We start from the raw sequence: 18,341 nt of genomic DNA on the forward strand, positions 1-18,341 counted from the left end.
TCTTTAACCTTCTCACGATTAAAACAGGCAGTCTGTTAGAAAAAATACTAAAACCTGTTCAGAGGGGGAGGACAGGGTGAGAAACCAAAACAACTTTAGTCATTTTCAAATTGAAATGTGCAGTGTATTTAATCTTCCTTTTATCTCTTTGGTATTTTCTTCCCAAGATATATGCATGTGGGAAGGAACGCTGCATTCGTTGGCATTCTTTTCTATCTGATTTTCAGGGTCCTGTACAGTGTTCCTCACTGTTTAATGGATGGGCATAATACTTCATATCAACAATAAATCACTCACCTACAAAAGAGTCTGAGCAGCTCCTCCGCCTCCAGTTAATCTACTGGATTTGCCCTTTATCAGGAATTGCATACAGTTAAAAGAAAGAAGGGAAAAAGGATTTTGGGAGAAAGTATCAGGTGTTTTTCAACCCAGTTTTTGGAGCCCAGGTGATGAGCAGATAACTCCCTTCTCTTGGCAGCAAGGGAGTGGGGCATATTTGGAGTTTGTCAAGTAGGCTGTCAGGCCTGCAGTGGGAACTGAGACCTTTATCTCACTTAGCCCTGTGCCATTTGGGGACTTGGCAGTGAAAACTCACCAGGCACTCATTTTTCTCTCTTTTTGCAGAGGCAGGGCAGGTGTGATACCTATGCCACAGAATTCGACCTTGAAGCTGAAGAGTATGTCCCCTTGCCAAAAGGGGATGTGCACAAAAAGAAAGAAATCATCCAAGATGTGACTTTGCATGACTTGGATGTGGCTAATGCACGGCCCCAGGTACTGCCTCAATGCCTGGGTGACCTGGCACACTAGCCCTTTTGTATGTGCCTGGAGGTCTGAGAATGAATTGTCAGAGTCTTGCTGCCTTTCTTGAGGCAGACGGTCCTTTTCTATCTGTAATGTTCAGCAATTAACATCGACATGAGCTACGAGGGACTCCTTTGTTCCCATTCAAATGCTCTAGTCACAGATGATTTCATGTGTATTGTTTCTTATCCCAGCCAAGCCTCTGGCCCTGAGCTAGCCAGCTTCCTCCATGGCTTTACTCCAGCAGTGGGCTCACGCCTGGGATTCTCTGGGTGTTAATGGCAGGAGGGCAGGAGTGTTCTGTGAGCCCGTTACAGGATTTCAGAAAGCCTGACAAAGCTCTTTCTTTCCCCCTGCTTAGCAAAAGCCACAGTGTTTTAGCTTTGAGCTGGTACTGTTGTCTGCTTCTCATGCAGATGGATACTTATGCCTTGACTAGTAAAATGTAGGAAAGGATGTTATCACTTTACAGCATTTGTAGGAAATATGTGATTAAAAGAAACAAGACACCACTGTTTCTTGTGATGGTCTTGCAGTTTGGTTTCCTCTTCATCCTAAAAAAGACCTCTTCACTATTAGGGAATAGTTTGTTTTCTGACTTGAAATTTGATCCGTGGGTGTTTTGTTCCTTGGAGCTTTGGTCAAGAGATTACTGAAGACTTATTTTGGAGCAACAGGTCCCCTCGGTTGGTGAAGTGGCCATCCGCAAACTGAACTCCTGGGAGCCCTTGACCTGAGAAGAGTGTTGGGCTGGGAGTCAGAAGTCAGGAACTGTGTTGCTCCATCACTGACCAGCTTGGTTAATTTGTCACTTTGGGTCTCTGGGTTTTCTGTGGTTTAGGGTTCTGATTTTGAGTTTTCTCCTACCTGGCAAGGCAGTTTTGAGGACCAGACAGGAAACATTTGCTGCCTTTAGCTATTCAGCATTTAGTGAGCACTTCTGTGTCTCAGGGCCTGGTAACTAACAGGTGATCACTAAATGCTGAACAAATGACCAAACACCAGCCTCTTCCTCTTGCTGACTGCACTCTTAGGAGCCCATAGGAGGATGCAGGTGAGTGGTGAACCTGTTATGGAGTCAGCCATTCCACAGGGAGGGGCCCATAGACTGAGTAGCTCTAGGTTAAGTAAGGACTAGGCTGATGCAAGCCTGTGGTCAAATCTAGTGAGAGGAGGCACAGCAGTATAATCATGGTATATTTATACTTACTCTTTATACTTACTCTTGTAGTCCGTGTGTCCCCAAAGGCACAGAAACATTGGGAGGAAGTCATGAGTCTGGTTAGGGTCAAATTTAATGACTGGGAACTTCCTAGGAAGGAGAATGGCATTCCTGGCAGATGGAATAGACTCAAAAGCATCGAGTCATAAAAGAGCTTGCGGGTGTCCAGGGCAGGGCTGGTAGTCTCATGTGGCTAATCAAGGAACAAGGGATTGGAAAAAGATAGGGCTGGAGAAGGAGGCTGGGCAGGCCCCACGGAGCTTATACTTACCATGAAAGGATTTTGTTTGATTCTTACAGGTCAAGGGAACCTCTAAAAATTCCTCTGTGTTTAGAAGCTCCTCAGGCTTTGAGGAGGGGTCTCCTTACCTCAGGATCCCATGTTGAGTTGATGAGTGGGATGCAGGGGGATGAGGCTTCTGTAGTCACCTTACAAAGCAGCACTGACTCTAAGTCTTCTCTTATGCAGGGGGGACAAGATATCCTGTCCATGATGGGCCAGCTAATGAAGCCAAAGAAGACAGAAATCACAGGTAGGAGAACCAGCGTGGCCTGCGAGCAAGGGGCAGGGTGGAGGGCCCTACATTCTGAGATGCCCTTGCGGCTCTGTGAGCACATCCGCCCTGAGAAAATGCCTCAGAACAGTTCCTTCTTCCTCATAGTTCAGAGCTTGACTCTAGCCTTAGTCTCTGGCATTATTTAGGCAGCCATACAGCAAGCACACTGTGTGGTCTCTGCCCCACTGCAGTCACAGTTTCTGGTCCCTATGAGGCCCCAGAAATGTGGATTTATTTCGCCCAGCTCTGCCCGAGCACAGACTCTGGAGCCTTGGTGCTGTCAGCCCCTCCCTAGTAGAGCACAGGGCAGCTTCACAGACCAGCTCCACGCACTGCCCTGCCCAGTTCGTGGGCTCTTCCTAGAGCTCCACAGGGGACACTGCTGCTGCTCTCCTGTGAACCTTTATTTTACCCTGCGGCTCTTCCCAGCTTTCCTGTTGCTGTTTTTTTCTAATTCTACCTACAATTACGTCACTTTAAGATGTTAGTTAAACATTAAAGCAAATATTATCTTTAAAGTTTTAGCCAGGGCAGCAATCTGAGACCTTTCTGTTTGAGTTGTCAGGAGCAGTTTCTTTCTTTTCACATGATTTTCAGTGTGCATCCTCTTCGGACAATCCCGGCCTCGTGCCTTTGGTGGAAGACGCTGCCTCAGATCTTCCAGTTTTCTGTTTGTGAGCTGCTCCCTCCTGACAATAACACAGGAGCTGGTTTGGAAAATGAGCACTGAGACCTTAGCTGGGTTATGTAACTTTTGAGAGACTCATCCCTCTAGGAGCTCTGAGATTGGGCCTTTCTTCAGAGCCTTTCATTCCTCGAAGGTTTCTGCTCGGGATTCTAAAAGCACCCACTTCCTTATTCCAGGCACTTGATTGAAAGTTAATTAACCTAAGCATTGTTGTATGGGACCAAAAGAAAGGGTCATTTACTGAGTATAGAATAGGAAAATTTGCATGTGAAAACTCATTTCACTCAGGGCTCCTAAACTCCAGTGTCTCCCAGATCAGACAGAGCTACACTGGGTGTGTGGGAGGTGATAAGGCATGGTAGGGAGTGTGACAGCAGTGAGCATGTGCTGTGAAGGGATTCCCATGCAGAACACCCGTGCTACCTTTTTACATTTAACCAAACACATCTTTTGGGGGAGGCTACCAATTTTGTGACCTTTAGGTGTGATTATCACTGTGTTCAGATGATGACACTGAAGCCTGGAGTGGGGGGACACACCCTGTCAGGGATCACATAGCTAGTAGGAAAACTAGGCTCCCAGCATGGGTTTGGATTGAATTCAGGTGGAGGAGAAAAGGCGATAGTCTCTCCCAGCCCTGTGCTGACCTTGCCTGCCGATCCTTGCATCTCCTAGACAAACTTCGAGGGGAGATTAATAAGGTGGTGAACAAGTACATCGACCAGGGCATTGCTGAGCTGGTCCCGGGTGTGCTGTTTGTTGATGAGGTCCACATGCTGGACATTGAGTGCTTCACCTACCTGCACCGCGCTCTGGAGTCTTCTATCGCCCCCATCGTCATCTTTGCATCCAACCGAGGCAACTGTGTCATCAGGTAGGATGGCTGCCTGCCAGCCACAAGGCTTTTTTACCTTCCAGCTGGGCTCGTTTGTTCCTCAGGATCTCGCTAAACCCCACGAGGTGGAATGGGGATGAGGGGAGGTCACGTTGTTTTTGAAGGAAAACGTGCCAAGTGGCTTGCCTCTGGTCTCATTTCCCTAGTCACCAAAGGCAGCAGCTGCCCTTTCACTCATGATGAGGGTCTCCCATGTGATCTCTGGGGTGTGATACTACAATCTGGTCATTCAATTGGCGTGCACAAAGGTGAGATCAGACAGGGCTAGCCTTTGATGACATTATACACATGAACGTCTTCAGGCGTCACCTGCACTCTGAGAGGTAGGCATTATTGACATCATTTTTCAAATAAGGAAACTGGAATCATAACTTGTCCCTCATCAAAAAGACAGGATAAGAACCCAGCTCCTTCTGATAACAAAACCAGCATTTTCTTTCTATCCCAGACCTCTGAACCACACTGGTTCTTTCCATCCCCCCGCTCCACTCCTTCCCATCCCTTTGGCTGCCTTTGGGCAGGGCAGATGTTGACCCCTGAAGACAAGTGTTCCTATGGTGCTCATCCTGCCAAGATTGGCCCAAAGCTGGGTCAGGGACCTTCCTGGGGTTGCTTTTTCTCCTAAGCACTCTCCAGGCTCGTGGTCCTAGAGAACATCCCATTTTCCCATCTCTCAAGCCCAGTGTCAGTATTCCCAGTACCTGGTAGTTTTATTACTCTTTTGGTTTTCTGTCATCCTGTTTAAACATTAGTGCCTGGTCCCTGCGGTGCTTGGGGCACAAAGGTGGGTAATGAGGGGCCTCTTTTCAAGCCTGCAATAGAGTAGTGTGCGGACAAAGTCCCTGAGGCTGCATGCTCAGGGCAGTGGAGGCGGTGGGAGTTGGATAGACACCCTGTGGCCCATGAGTATCTCAGGACACAGCTGGAGCCAAACTGAGTTTGAAATCAAAACTGCTGATTTACCTAACTCAGCTCTGAATGATGGTGGGCCCTATCTAAGATTTTAGTTTGCTCTTAATAGAGAAGCTTTATTGTTAAGACTGTCCAAGCTGGGCACAGTGGTGCACTCCTGTAGTGTACTCTTAGGGAGGCTGAGGCAGGAAGATGGCTTGAGGCTGGAAGTTTAAGGCTGTAGTGTGCAATGATTGCACCTGTGAATAGCTGTTGCACTCCCACCTGGGCAACAGCGAGACCCCATCTCTAAAAATAATTAAAAAAAAAAAAAAAAACATGCAAACTCTGGTGTTGCTGGCTCTGGGTAGGCCCCACAGAGGGGGTTCTGTAGTGCTGTGAGCACTGCAGTATAGCAACAGGCCTTCCCACTCATGTGGTTTCTTTCACTTGCAATTAGGAATCAAATGCATGATTCAAGTCCATGTGGCAGCATCTTGCAGCTACTCTGAATCCCCGTCCATGATGCTCTCTGGACAAGACCACTGTCATAAGTGCTTCCTAAGTCTTGGAGAGAAAGTGTATGCCAGATCCAGCATGGCTGGCTACCTGGGCAGCTTCTGGAGACAGATACATGTGGGCCTTCTGCCTGGTATGCCTGGCATGCCTGTGGCTGGCTGGACTTTCTTAGCCTTGGCCAGGCCAGGCTGAAGCCTGACAGTGCAGCTGGTGAAAGGGCTCAGCCTTGGACAGATGGTGCCCCCTGCTGGGGAGCTCTGCTAATAGGCTTCCCTCCCTCCACAGTAGGGAACCCAGCAGATGCCTACAGATGCCTACAGAGCCTGGCATCTCTCACCCCCAGAAGTAAGGTCTCTCAGTCCCATCCCACTCAGGACTAAGGTGCACACAAAGGTGGCCTTGATCTCAGAACCTGCTCAGTGGAGACAAAGCTCTGGTCAGCCTGAAACCTGGGAGATTTGACCCCAGCCCCATCTGGGCTGATTTGATCAAGGGCTGCTAGAGGTTGTGGAGACTCCTTGCCAGACTGCAGTTACCCAAGTGGAAGAAAGGCGCTCGGAACATGGATCTTTAGGCAGGTCGGTTCAAGCAACCCAGATTCGGTTGTTTGCTCTGAAAGAGAATTTTGGCACTGTGTTCTAATAGGAAATTTGTTGTAGTGGTGATAATAATGTCAACATGGTGATGAGAAAAGTAATAGCCAACAATAATAGCCATCTGACGTGCTTCCCACAGACTCCACCCCTAGAGGGGAACTACAGGGGTTCCTTACCCGCCAGACTCACATCTGCTCTCTAGAGCTCTCAAGGAAAGGAAGGGGGAAGGGAGGTGACTAACTGAGGGCTTCCTCTGTGTCAGAAACTATCCAGAGCGCTCTACATGGGCCATCTCATGTCCTCCCAGGACACCCTGACAACCCTGTGAGCAGCTGAGGTTATCTCCAGACTCAAATGGGAGGTTACCTGCCCAGGCCATAGGCTAGAAAGTATTGCCACTGGAACCTGAGCCCAGAGGAACGTCTGGATCCAAACTCCATGCTCTCACTGCTCTCCCACACTGCTTCCCAGTGGCCCCTGGGCTGTGAGCGGGGATGGAGCTTTGATGGGGTACTGCCTGGAGATGGCAGTGGGAAACTGTTGAATGCTGACAACAGACTGCTGTGAAAATGCAGCCTCTAGGAGTGTTCTTTTCCAGGTGGTGTACGCTCCCTCTCAGCTTCTTGCCGCTCACCCCTCCCTGTGTAAATGACCCTTGTGGATTGAGCCTCAGAAGTGAGCCCACTCTCTGATGGCTGTTGTGTTTTATGGAGCATGAATTCCAGCACTAGCCTGGTTCCCACATGGAAAAATTACAGGCATTGGAGTCATGCGGAAGCTCATGACCCAGGCGAGTTCCTTGACCTCTCTGAATCTTACCATCCTCATCAGGAAATGGGAATATCAGCACCTTTTTTGCAGAATTATGTGAAGAGTAGAAAAAGTGAGTGCAAAGTTGTCACCCAGGCCAGTCCTAGAGTATTGCCCTCTTGGAAGCTGATTTCATGCCCCTGCCTGGTCTGCCCTGTGGACATGGCTTGGCCTCAGGGATCTCTGAGAACCCAGAAAGGCATGAAGCCTCTTTATAGCCCCTCCTGACCTTGACAAGCAGCCCCCAAATCCTTTAGGTCACCTCTCCCTGTGGACAGCTGATGTGGGAGCCGTTCTAGAAGAAGCACCTGTCCCTGGGCCTCTTGACGCTCCAGACTCCTTCTGGGAAAGGTCCATCCATGGATGACAGGGAGGCAAAGCTCTGTTGCCCGCTTGCCTGGCTCTTCCCTAACTTGACACCGTAAGAAGTGCCTTCCCTTCCAAGCTCAGGATCCTGAACTGTTAGATGAGAGCCCAGCACTGATCCCAGCTTGCAAACTGGGAGATTTTCTTTTCATATTGAGGTATAGCCCCTGGGATTAGGAGTTCTTGTAGGAGTTTCTCACTGAAAGTCACTTTGTTGCACCAAAGCATCAAGACTTAAGAAACAGTATGGGGAGGCTGAGACGGCTGGATCACGAGGTCAGGAGATCGAGACCATCCTGGCTAACACGGTGAAACCCCGTCTCTACTAAAAAATACAAAAAACTAGCTGGGCGAGGTGGCGGGCGCCTGTAGTCCCAGCTACTCGGGAGGCTGAGGCAGGAGAATGGCGTAAACCCGGGAGGCGGAGCTTGCAGTGAGCTGAGATCCGGCCACTGCACTCCAGCTCGGGTGACAGAGCGAGACTCCGTCTCAAAAAAAAAAAAGAAAAAAGAAACAGTATGGTCTCTGTTCAGTGTAACCCTGTGGCAGATAGTGTTTCAAAAACAAACAAACAAACAAAAAAACCAAAAAACAAAAACAACTTTATGGAGACATAATTCATACAAAATACAATTTTTTGTGTGGTTTCTAGTGTATTCACAGAGTTGTGCAGCCATCACCACAATCAATTTTAGAACATTTTCATCAACCCAAAAAGAAACTGTACCCATCAACAGTCACCGTCCCTTCTGCACCCTTACCCCCCATCTACCGGCAGCTGTTAATCAATTTTGTCTCTATAGATTTGATTTTTCTGGAAATTTTGTATAAATAGCACCATATAATCTGGTCTTTTGTGACTGGCTTCTTTCACTTGGCGTGATGTTTTCAAGGTTCATCCATGTTGTAGTATGCGTAGTACTTATTTCTTTTTCCAGCTGAATAGTATTCTATTATATGGAATATTTAATAGTGTATCTTATTTAACCATTCATTAGTTGATGGACATTGGGTTGTTGGGTTATTATGATAATGCTGCTCTGAACATTTGTGTACAACTTTTTTTTTTTTCTTTCTTTCTTTTTTTTTTGTAAGTAGAGATGATGGGGTCTCACTTTGTTGACCAGGCTGGTCTTGAACTCCTGGGCTCCAAGGATCCTCCTGGCTCAGCCTCCCAAACTGCTAGGATTACTGTGAGCTACCACACCCAGCCTATGTACAACATTTTTAAGTGGACATGGTTTTTATTTCTTTCAGTTATGTACCTAGGAGTGGAATTGCTGGGTCCAGTGGTAACTGTTTAACCTTTCAAGGAACTGCCAGCTGTTTTCCAAAGCCATCTGCATCATTTGACATTCCCACCAGCAATGTATGAAGGTCCCAGTTTCTCCACATTCTTGCCAGCACTTGTCTGTCTTTTTGATTATAGATATTCTAGTGGGTAATGAAGTAATATCTCATTGTGGTTTTGATTTGCATTTCCTCAACGACTAAGGATGTTGAGCGTCTTTTCATGTGCTTGTTGGCTGCTTATATATTGTCTTCGGAGAAATGTTTATTCACATTCTTTGCCCATTTTTTATTCAGGTTCTTTGTCTTTCTGTTGTCGAATTATAAGAATTCTTTATATATTCTGGATACTAGATCTTTATCATTTATATATGATTTATAAATATCCTATTCTTTGAGTTGTCTTTTCCGTTTCTTGATAGTGTCTTTTGACACACACAAGTTTTAAATTTCAATGAAGTCCAATTTATGTTTTTTCTTTTGTTGTTTGTGTTTCTGGTTTCATGTGTAAGAACCCATTGCCTAATCTAAAATCACAAAGGTTTATGCTTGTGTTTTCTCCTGAGAGTTTTATAGTTTCGACTTTTATGTGTAGGCTTATGATCCATTTGTAGTTAATTTTCATGTAGGGCATAAGGAAGGGGTTGGTCCAACTTCATTATTTTGCATGTGAATATCCAGTTGTCCCAGAACCATTTGTTGAAAAGACTGTTCTTTTTTTATTGAATTGTTTTGGCAGCCTCATCAGAAAATCAAATGGCTGTCTTTTTAGCACTCTTACTGTGTGCCCACTGAGCCCAAGGTTAAGTGGATATTAGGTGAGTTACCCATCACATTACCCAGAGAGGTGTTTTTACTGCGCTTTCTGTCAGCAGAAAAGCTTTGTGTTATCTGTGTCCCTGTAGTTATAGGATTACATAAAGAAGCATTTATGTAGTGATTCTCAACCAGGGGCAGATTTGTTCCACTGGGGACATGTAGCAATGTCTGGAGACATTTTTACTTAACACGACTCAGAAGTGCCTGGCATCTAGTGGGTAGAGGCCAAGGATGCTGCTGAACATCCTGCAATGCATAGGACAGCCCTTCAAAAAGAATTAATTTGGTCCAAAACATCCACAGTGTCACAGTTATTGTAAGAGTTATTGTAAGAGGAAAGTAGTCACAAATGAGTCAGCCATGTTGCACATGTGGTGGTGTATCTGTAGGATACATTTCTAGAAGTACATTTGTCTTGCTCCTATAGATAATGCTGTATTGGATTCCAAGGAGATTAAGTTCTGTGGCTTCATAGCTCCAAACTGTCTATCTGGAGGAAGCTCACTTATGGCTGAGTTTGGACAATTGCTGAATGGTAAAATGTTAAAATTAATAGTAGACTGAGGCCAAAGCCAGAAATGAACTTCTAAGATGCAAGAATAAATCTGCAGATTTACCATAATGTAATTATTATCCAGCTTCTTATTAACAGTTTTATAACATTACCATTATGGCTGCCTTGTTAAACTGTGATCCTCCCCACTCCCCGCCCCCTAGCTCCTGCTGAGGTCAGCATACGGCCCAGCACTGCTGCTGGCACATGGGGGCTCCACTCAACCAGCCCACTCAGCAGCATCACCAGTTGGAACCATCTCCCACTAATACAGTTTCTAGAAGAAACTTTCTACTTCAGATTCATAGCTTGGACAAATCTCAAAAATGTTTGGTCTTTAATTCCTGAAAAATGCTTAGCAGTCCTCAGCAGCCTTTTCTTTTGTTTTTCTCCTCATCAAACTCCTTTTTACCACTGGGCAGCCTTTTAATAGACTTTGAAAACTATAAGAAATGTTATTAATGCATTTCTATAAATTCTGTCCTTGTGAAGTTTGATTTGGGACTACTTTATTTTTCTCTAACCTTTTCTTCTTTAAACTTTTTATGTTTGTTGTGATTTATCGTGGGTGGTGTAGAATGTTGGATATTTTTGTCCTTGGGATATTTTAATGTGGCAAAATTGAGATCTTACAATTTCCTCAGAATTCCCAAAAGAATTCTCAAATAAGACTTAAAAAACGCTTATGGCCTAAATAGAATTAAAAAATAAAAATTAAATGTAGTTTTAAAAGGTTATTTTGCTTAATGTGAAGGTTACAGGTACACCAAATACTGAGATTTGAATCATGACAGAATTTCATCTTTATAATTCTTCCTAATTTTAAAAAGACATTTGTTGCTGGAAAAAGATAAGTTTTTTCTAAAGTTAACTAATATTTGTATTTCCTATTAGTTTGTTTCCATATTTAGTTTGAAGATTTTAATTTTTTTGCATTGGACTTAACAATTCATTAATGTAGCATTTTATTCTCTTTTTGAATTGTTTTTATTGTGGTAAAATTTGTGTAACATAAAATTTGCCATTTTAACTTTTTTTAAGTGTATAATTCATTGGCATTAATGACATTCACAGTGTGGCATGACCATCACCGCTATTTCCAAAACCATCACCACTATTTCCAAAACTTTTTCATCATCTCAAAAACAGAAACTCTGTAACCATTAAGCACGAAGTCCCAATCCTACCTCCCCTCAGATCCTGGTAACGTCTCATTTATTTCTGTCTTTTTTTTTTTTTTTTCTTTTAATACAGGGTCTCGCTCTGTCACCCAGGCTGGAGTGCAGTGGCACAGTCTTGGCTCACTGCAACCTCTGCCTCCTGGGCTCAAGTGATTCTCATGCCTTACCTTCCGGAGTAGCTGGGATTACAGGCACATGCCACCAGGCCTGGCTAATTTCTGTCTCTATGAATTTGCCTACTATAGATATTTCCTATAAAGAAACCATAAAATATTTGTTCTTTTGTCTCTGGCTTATTTCACTTTGCATGTCTTCAGGGTTCATCCTGTGCTAGCATATATTTTGTTTGCATTTTATTTTTGCAGTCATAAATACGTATTTTTATACCTCAATTAACTGGATAGAATTTAAACAATTAGATTTTATTTTTGCTAAAGTTAAATTTTTAGCATCCTTACTTGTTTTTGAAACCAAATATTCAGATACTAACAAATCCAGTTGACATGACTAATTCTTTGTTATATTCATTACTTATAACCATAGACTGTACAATCCTGCACGAGTTTAAGAGTGCCAGAAGTGTAGCCTTTCTGTTGTTATGACCCCCAGAGGCCAAGGCAGAAGCCCACAGCACATGGGGCTTCCAAACACCAGCTGAAGGCTGGCCCCGTGTGCCACCAGTGACTGCCCAGTGCACCTCAGGGTCTGGTGGGTTGGCAAGGTTCCTCCCCTGGGCTGTTATTCCTGTGGCTTGGCTAAGGGTTCAAGAGAAAAATAGGCAAATGATGGGATTGGATCCTTCTCAACAAGAAGTAAAATAATATATATATATGGGAATACATTCAAATGCTTCATTAGTAATCAAAGAAATGCAAACTTAAACAAGGTGTTACCTTTCCCTCTTTTTCTAAACTGTCAAAATAGCAAAATGTTTCAGAATGAGAATACTTGGTAGTGGCTATGATCCTGTGAGATTAGATAACTCATGTAGCTGAATAAATTAGGATAGTTATTCATTCAAGTAGCTATTCAGGGTTCTGTCAGGCACTACAACAGTTGCTAAGGAAATGCTTATGACTGTATGCATCAAAATATCAATAAAAATAATAGCAACAATTGAGAAACTACCTAAATGCTTAACGATTTGGGTTAAGTAAAATATTTAATGGATTGTTAAGTAAATATTAAACATAAGTATTAAGACTGATGCAAGCCAGGTGCAGTAGCTCACACCTGTACTCCAAGCTACTCGGGAGGCTAAGGTGGGAGGAGCCCTTGAGCCCAGGAGTCTGGGGCTGCTGTAAGCCAGAATCATGCCACTGCACTCCAGCCTGGGCCATAGAACAAGACCCGGTCTCAAAAACAAAACAAAACAAAGCAAAGAAGACTGAAGCAACATGGACAAAAACAAAAAAATATGTGCATACTTAGTATAATTTGTAAAATTATGCTATAGAGTATTATATATAGTATATAGTTATATATGTACATATATGTACTATATGTAATATATAGTACATACTATGTATTATACTACATAATTTGTATATATATGAAAGTTTGGCAGATATCTAGATGATTATTTTTGAGTATGATTTTAGTTATTGTTTTTTCCTGTTTCCCAGTTTTCCTATGATACTGATGATTACCAAGATAATGAAGTTGGTTTTTTTTTTTTTTTCTTTTTGGGACAGAGTCTTACTCTGTCACTCAGGGTGGAGTGCAGCAGTACACTCTCAGCTAACTGCAACCTCTGCCTCACGGGTTCAGGTGATTCTCATGCCTCAGCCTCCCCAGTAGCTGGAATTATAGGTGTGTACCACCATGTCCAGCTAACTTTTGTATTTTTAGTAGAGACAGGGTTTTAACATGTTGGCCAGCTGTTCTTGAACTGCTGACCTCAGGTGATCTACCCGCCTCTGCCTCCCAAAGTGTTGGCATTACAGGTGCGAGCCACCGCGCCCAGCCTGAAGTTGTTTTTATGCCACTGGAGGTTAGTCTGTTTACTGTGGTCCTGGCTCTGATTCTTAGGCTGCCTAGCCAGCTGCTTGTGTTGTGAATGCTGGATCTGTATTTCCAGTGTCCTTTCTTGTCTAACAGAGGCTTAGGTGATGGGATTAATTTTGCCCCTTACAGAGGCACTGAGGACATCACATCCCCTCACGGCATCCCTCTTGACCTTCTGGACCGAGTAATGATAATCCGGACCATGCTGTATACTCCACAGGAAATGAAACAGGTGAGCCTCCCTTCTTCCCTCCTGCTGTCTTCTCTCATTTGCTCCCAGTGTTCACTGATGGCTGTGCAGAACGGTATCTGCGGCTTGGATCTGGCTGCCATTCACCATCTCACCACTTAGCTACTGGCCTTGAGCAATTCACATTACTCCGGAGTCTCAGTCTCCCCATCTGAAAGATGGATTGGGCTAACTAGACATTGCCCCAAGTGTCAAAAGAAGCTCAGTTCCCTGTCTTGGCTGTTCGCTTTTCTGCTGTTCCCCCTTTGATAAGCTTTAGGAAAAGGTTAGTGAAAAAATCAATTTGATGATAGCCATTAGGGAAGCTACCAGCTCTATAAAAAGGAGGCAATAAAATATGATTTAGTGATAGCCTTTTGGTGACCAGGCCAGACTATGCCTGTGGCCTTTTTTACTCGGAGGACAAGGCCAGGCTCACTGTTCCACCTGAACCAACAGCAAGCCAGCTCCAGCAGGGTATAGAATGTAGCCACCCTGACCTGGAAGAGGCCAGTGCCTGTGTCCTAGCAGAGCCTGTCTGTTGTAAACAGCATGACGAATGACAAGTTTCTCGGCAGCTTTGGAGGCTGCCCCTGGGCAGGTCTGTGGCTTTGCAATAGAGTCCTTGAGGGCCTCTGCCAAGTCCACAGAGGTGATGGCGAGACAGCATCATACAGCTTAGAAGAGCACCTGAAGATAGAGTTTGTGAAACTGATCGTATAATAAGAGGCTTCATTGAAGGACCCCTGGAAGCATCTAGCTCCGTGGCTGGCACACAGTGCATGCCCATAAGTCTGCGTGAGCTGAATCTGGGTTAGGCTTGGAGTTGGGAGACGACAGGAATGTATGAGCGTGGGCTTTATCCAAAGGGCCACAGTCCCAGTGGTCTCTGTAGGAATTGCCTCTTGCTTGATGTGCAGCTCGAGCACAACTAAGTGCCAAGCATTGGAATCATTGGACTAGGAATTTCTAGTCACCTTAATGGTATTTTCAGGTATTCCGTATGATCGCCATCTGTTTTATTTTTTACATTTGAGTCACGGAGCTGTAAGTCCAGGATGCAAAACCAGGCAGTGCCCTGCAGAGCCCAGGCCATCTGTTCAGTGGTACATACCCTGGATTGGTGTCTCAGAGGTGGTATGTGCTGCGCTCTTTCCTCTGCCCTGCCCACCCTTGCCCCAAATGTTCTCTTCTGGTGGACTCTGGCGTGCAGCCATGGTTGGAGATGCTGAGCAGGCTGGGGCTGCAGTGACATCTCGATGCACTTTGCCTGGACCTTGTCTTTTCACCAGAGCATGGCACTCTGTTAAGCATCGTGTTGAACAGGACATGCCTGGCCAGTTTGATTCCATTTGATCCCCAGTAACCCATGAGGCAGGGAGAACTACTGTCATTACCCAGTAGTTTTAAAAGATGAGGACATTACCTAGGCACGGTGACTCACACCTGTAATCCCAGTACTTTGGGAGGCTGAGGCTGGAGGGTCACTTGAGCTCAGGAGTTTGAGACCAGCCTGGGCCACATAGCGACACCCCTGCTCAACAAAACATAAAAAGTTAGCCAGGTGTGGTGATGTGTGCCTGTAGTCCCAGCTACTTGGGAGGCTGAGGTGAGAGGATCGCTTTAGCCCAGGAGGTCGAGGCTGCAGTGAGCTGTGATGGTGCCACTGCACTCCAACAGAGTGAGACCCTGTCTCAAAAAAAGACAGATGAGGACACTGAGACCTAGGGTAACTAATTTGCCCAAGTTCATAACATTAGTCAGTGACTAGCAGGTAACAGGACTGGCTGTAATTCAGGCTTTCTGATCCAGAAACCTGTGTTCTTAATCACTGTGCCACTCAACTTCCCTGCTGCTAGAAATCTCTCATGTCATTGTCATCAGGATTTGTGAGGTGGCTTTCCTCTGGCAGTTTGTGAGCAGGATCTTTCCTTTGGAGCAGTCAGGGCCTCTCCTTGGGGTGGGCCTTTCCCAGCACTTCAGCTACTCTCCCATGGCTGGAGGTCCAGCGTGGACCTGCCGGCATCTCTTATTGACCACATGCAGGAGTGCTGTAGGGATGCATCAGGAGAGTCACGGATCTCCCTTCGTAACCAGCACTGGCAAATTACTGAAGCAGTTATGGTTCATAGTAGCAATTGTATATGTTATTTAGGAGATGGTGTCAATGACCATCTCATCTTGGCCTCATTGCCAAGTAAGGGTGTCTTGCTCTTGGGTGACTGCCAGGTTGAAGCCAAGGCATTCACTGAACAGAAGCAGAAGCAGAAACAGAGTCCTAGGCAATTCTTGGCCCATTCTTACTGCAGGACATAGCACCTTACTTTTGGGTCTAAAACCCCGTGTGTCCCGCCAAAAAAGGCAGCCCAGCACAGATGTGGTCAGGACCAGAGACACCAGTAGTATTTTGAGGCCATCATTTGCCTACTGAATGACTTGAGCAATTTGGTGCATCTCACTGAGCCTCTACCTTCTCTGTTAAGTGAAAGATCTGCTCCCTCCTTTGCAAGATTGTCATTAGAATTCGTGAGGTATTGGCAATAACGGGCCCTCCCATCCTTCCCATTGCTGTTGTTATTACTGTATTCATAGCTTTGTGTGCTTCATAGGTACCCTCTAGGGTCCTCTACGTACAACGTACAACAGCTTCGCAATAGCCAATGTTGGAGGCTCCAAGAATGAGGGTCCTGTGGCCATGTGGAGAGTAAGCAGCAGAGTCAGGACTACCACTCAGAGCTAATTCACCCTTGCTGCTGCCATTCGAACCCAGAGCTCCTGGCCCAAGCAGTCTGGAATGTTCTGCACTGTGCTTCTAGAACAGTGACTTGCCAGGCCAGCTCTGGGCTAGGGCTATCTTGGCTTAGTCAGGAGGGCCTCTCCTCAGGCTTTCTGTCAGGACTCGTGGCTTTGTTCCCACTGGCCCAGGCAATAACCTCAGCATTTTTACTGGAGCCTGGGCTAGGTTTTTAAACAAACTCGATGTAACTTGTGTACTCTGCAATCCAAGCCGACACCCTCATAAACTATCCCTGCAGGTTATTAAATGATTAAAGATCTCATTTATGAATTGTCCGTTTTCGAGCAGCTTGAGACGGACGCTCTCACGATTGCTTTGACCTGCTCTAGTGAGAGAGAGAGCAGAGTGTCCCTGACATTCTGGAAGCTGAGCCGCAGATTCAGTGCAGCTCACTGAAGGGGAGACGCTTAGGCTGAAGCTGTCTCCTGTGACCAGGCTCCAGGATTCAATATTTGCATCTCCCTGGAGTTTCAGAAGGTCCTCTGGGGACATTTTTCTTGGCAGGACCTGGCAGTTTCCTCAGTCCCAGCTGTGAGTAAGAAGCCTTTTTTACCTTGAAGCTGTGTTCAGAGGGGAGTTTTGTTGATGGAGCAGGGAGTCACCCCCATTTCCTTTTCTTGATTGTCCTTGTACCATCCAGTAACTTCAGAGGGCCCCTCTCTGCCCAGCTGCATTTAGCTTTGAATCTCAAACAGTGGAACTCCTCCTGCACAAGCTAAGATTGTTTCAGTGGAGCTCACACCCTGGCAGTTCACCCATGAGCCCAGCAGATAAGTTTCATGTGGCCTATGCAGTGTTTGTGAAATATTTGAACAAGTTGCTGACATCTAGAAATCAGGACCTTCTTTTTTTTTTTGGAGACGGAGTTTCTCTCTTGTTGCCCGGACTGGAGTGCCATGGCACAATCTCAGCTCACTGGAACCTCCACCTCCCGGGTTCAAGCGATTCTCCTGTCTCAGCGTCCCAAGTAGCTGGGATTACAGGCATATGCCACCACACCCAACTAATTTTTGTCTTTTTAGTAGAGATGGGGTTTTGCCATATTGGTCAGGCTGGTCTTAAACTCCTGACCTCAGGTGATCCACCTGCCTCGGCCTCCCAAAGTGCTGGGATTACAGGCGTGAGCCACTGCGTCCGGCCAAAATCAGCACATTTTGTACAAAGATCTGAGTTCTGAGCCCATCTTGACAAAAGGGAAGACTTCAGACAGCACCTTGTAGCAGTGGTGGCTGTGGGTGGAGGGGCTGCCTCCCCAGAGTGTTTGCTGGCCAAGCACTTCACCCTCACCCGGCTCATTGCAGCCGCTCTGGCCTGCTGGTGCTTTCCAAGGCCTTTCCCATCTATGGGCAGCCGACGTGCTGTCCCCCCAGCCCAGCCAGGATCATCAGAGACTGGGCTCCCCACCCCTGCAGCTCCTGCCCGCAGGGTCCCAGCCTGGAGAGCTGACAAGCGAGGCTTGATGTGGCCACCTCAGTAAAGCTCTGGCTCTCCTCCCTCCTGGAAGGCTGAAGCTGGGACTCAGTCTTTCCCAGCTCCTGTGCCTCTACACTGGGTGTGCTTTTATGGCTTTAATTTCAACAAGGGCTTCTTGATATCTTGTTTACGAAGCTGCCAAAGTGAAAAATTCCTGTATTATATGCGGCTCGAAGTCCTGCAGTTATCTCAGCTCCACAACACACAACATCATTATCCCGGCTGCCCCTTATCACTCAGTGCTGGTACGCCTGCAGGATCCTGGTCCACCGTGTTACAGCATCCCCGCCAACAGCCTGCCTCCCCTCCAACTCTACCAAGATCTTCAAACTGCAACAAGCGTCAGCCTCTTCTTGATAGATTAGATATCTCCCGGTGATGTTATGAGGCCTGGTAAATCTTTAAAAGTAACTTTTTTGATTTATTTAACCATCATATTTATCAAGCAAATAAAAAATGTCTCTTCTTGCCTGAGTGCTTGTAGGTGGTAGTGCCCATGCTGGAGAGGTAGGTTAGAGCCCTTGTGGGAGCCCAGGGTAGGTTAGAAGAGGCCCCAGTTCTCTGCCTGGTGACAGGGGAGGGAAGGACATGGAGGCAAGAGTGAGCCACTTGGAAGCTGCACACCTCCTGGGGCACCAGCCACA

General features: G+C 45.9%; 1 protein-coding gene across 4 annotated transcripts in view; it reads left to right on the plus strand.

The window, feature by feature from the left end:
• Nucleotides 1-18,341, plus strand: part of RUVBL1 (RuvB like AAA ATPase 1) — a 42,881-nt gene that overhangs the window by 22,697 nt on the left and 1,843 nt on the right. For 2 of the 4 annotated variants that reach the window (XM_065539084.1, XM_065539085.2), the window contains 4 exons: nt 625-774; nt 2,496-2,559; nt 3,947-4,145; nt 13,292-13,430. In XM_065539084.1, coding sequence (XP_065395156.1) covers nt 625-774; nt 2,496-2,559; nt 3,947-4,145; nt 13,292-13,430 — 552 coding nt within the window. The remainder of the gene's footprint in view (nt 1-624; nt 775-2,495; nt 2,560-3,946; nt 4,146-13,291; nt 13,431-18,341) is intronic. The other 2 variants (XM_045385604.2, XM_074033179.1) reach the window with 1 other exon arrangement.

Source organism: Macaca fascicularis, chromosome 2, assembly GCF_037993035.2.
Source record: "Macaca fascicularis isolate 582-1 chromosome 2, T2T-MFA8v1.1".
NCBI classification, from domain to species: Eukaryota; Metazoa; Chordata; class Mammalia; order Primates; family Cercopithecidae; genus Macaca; species Macaca fascicularis.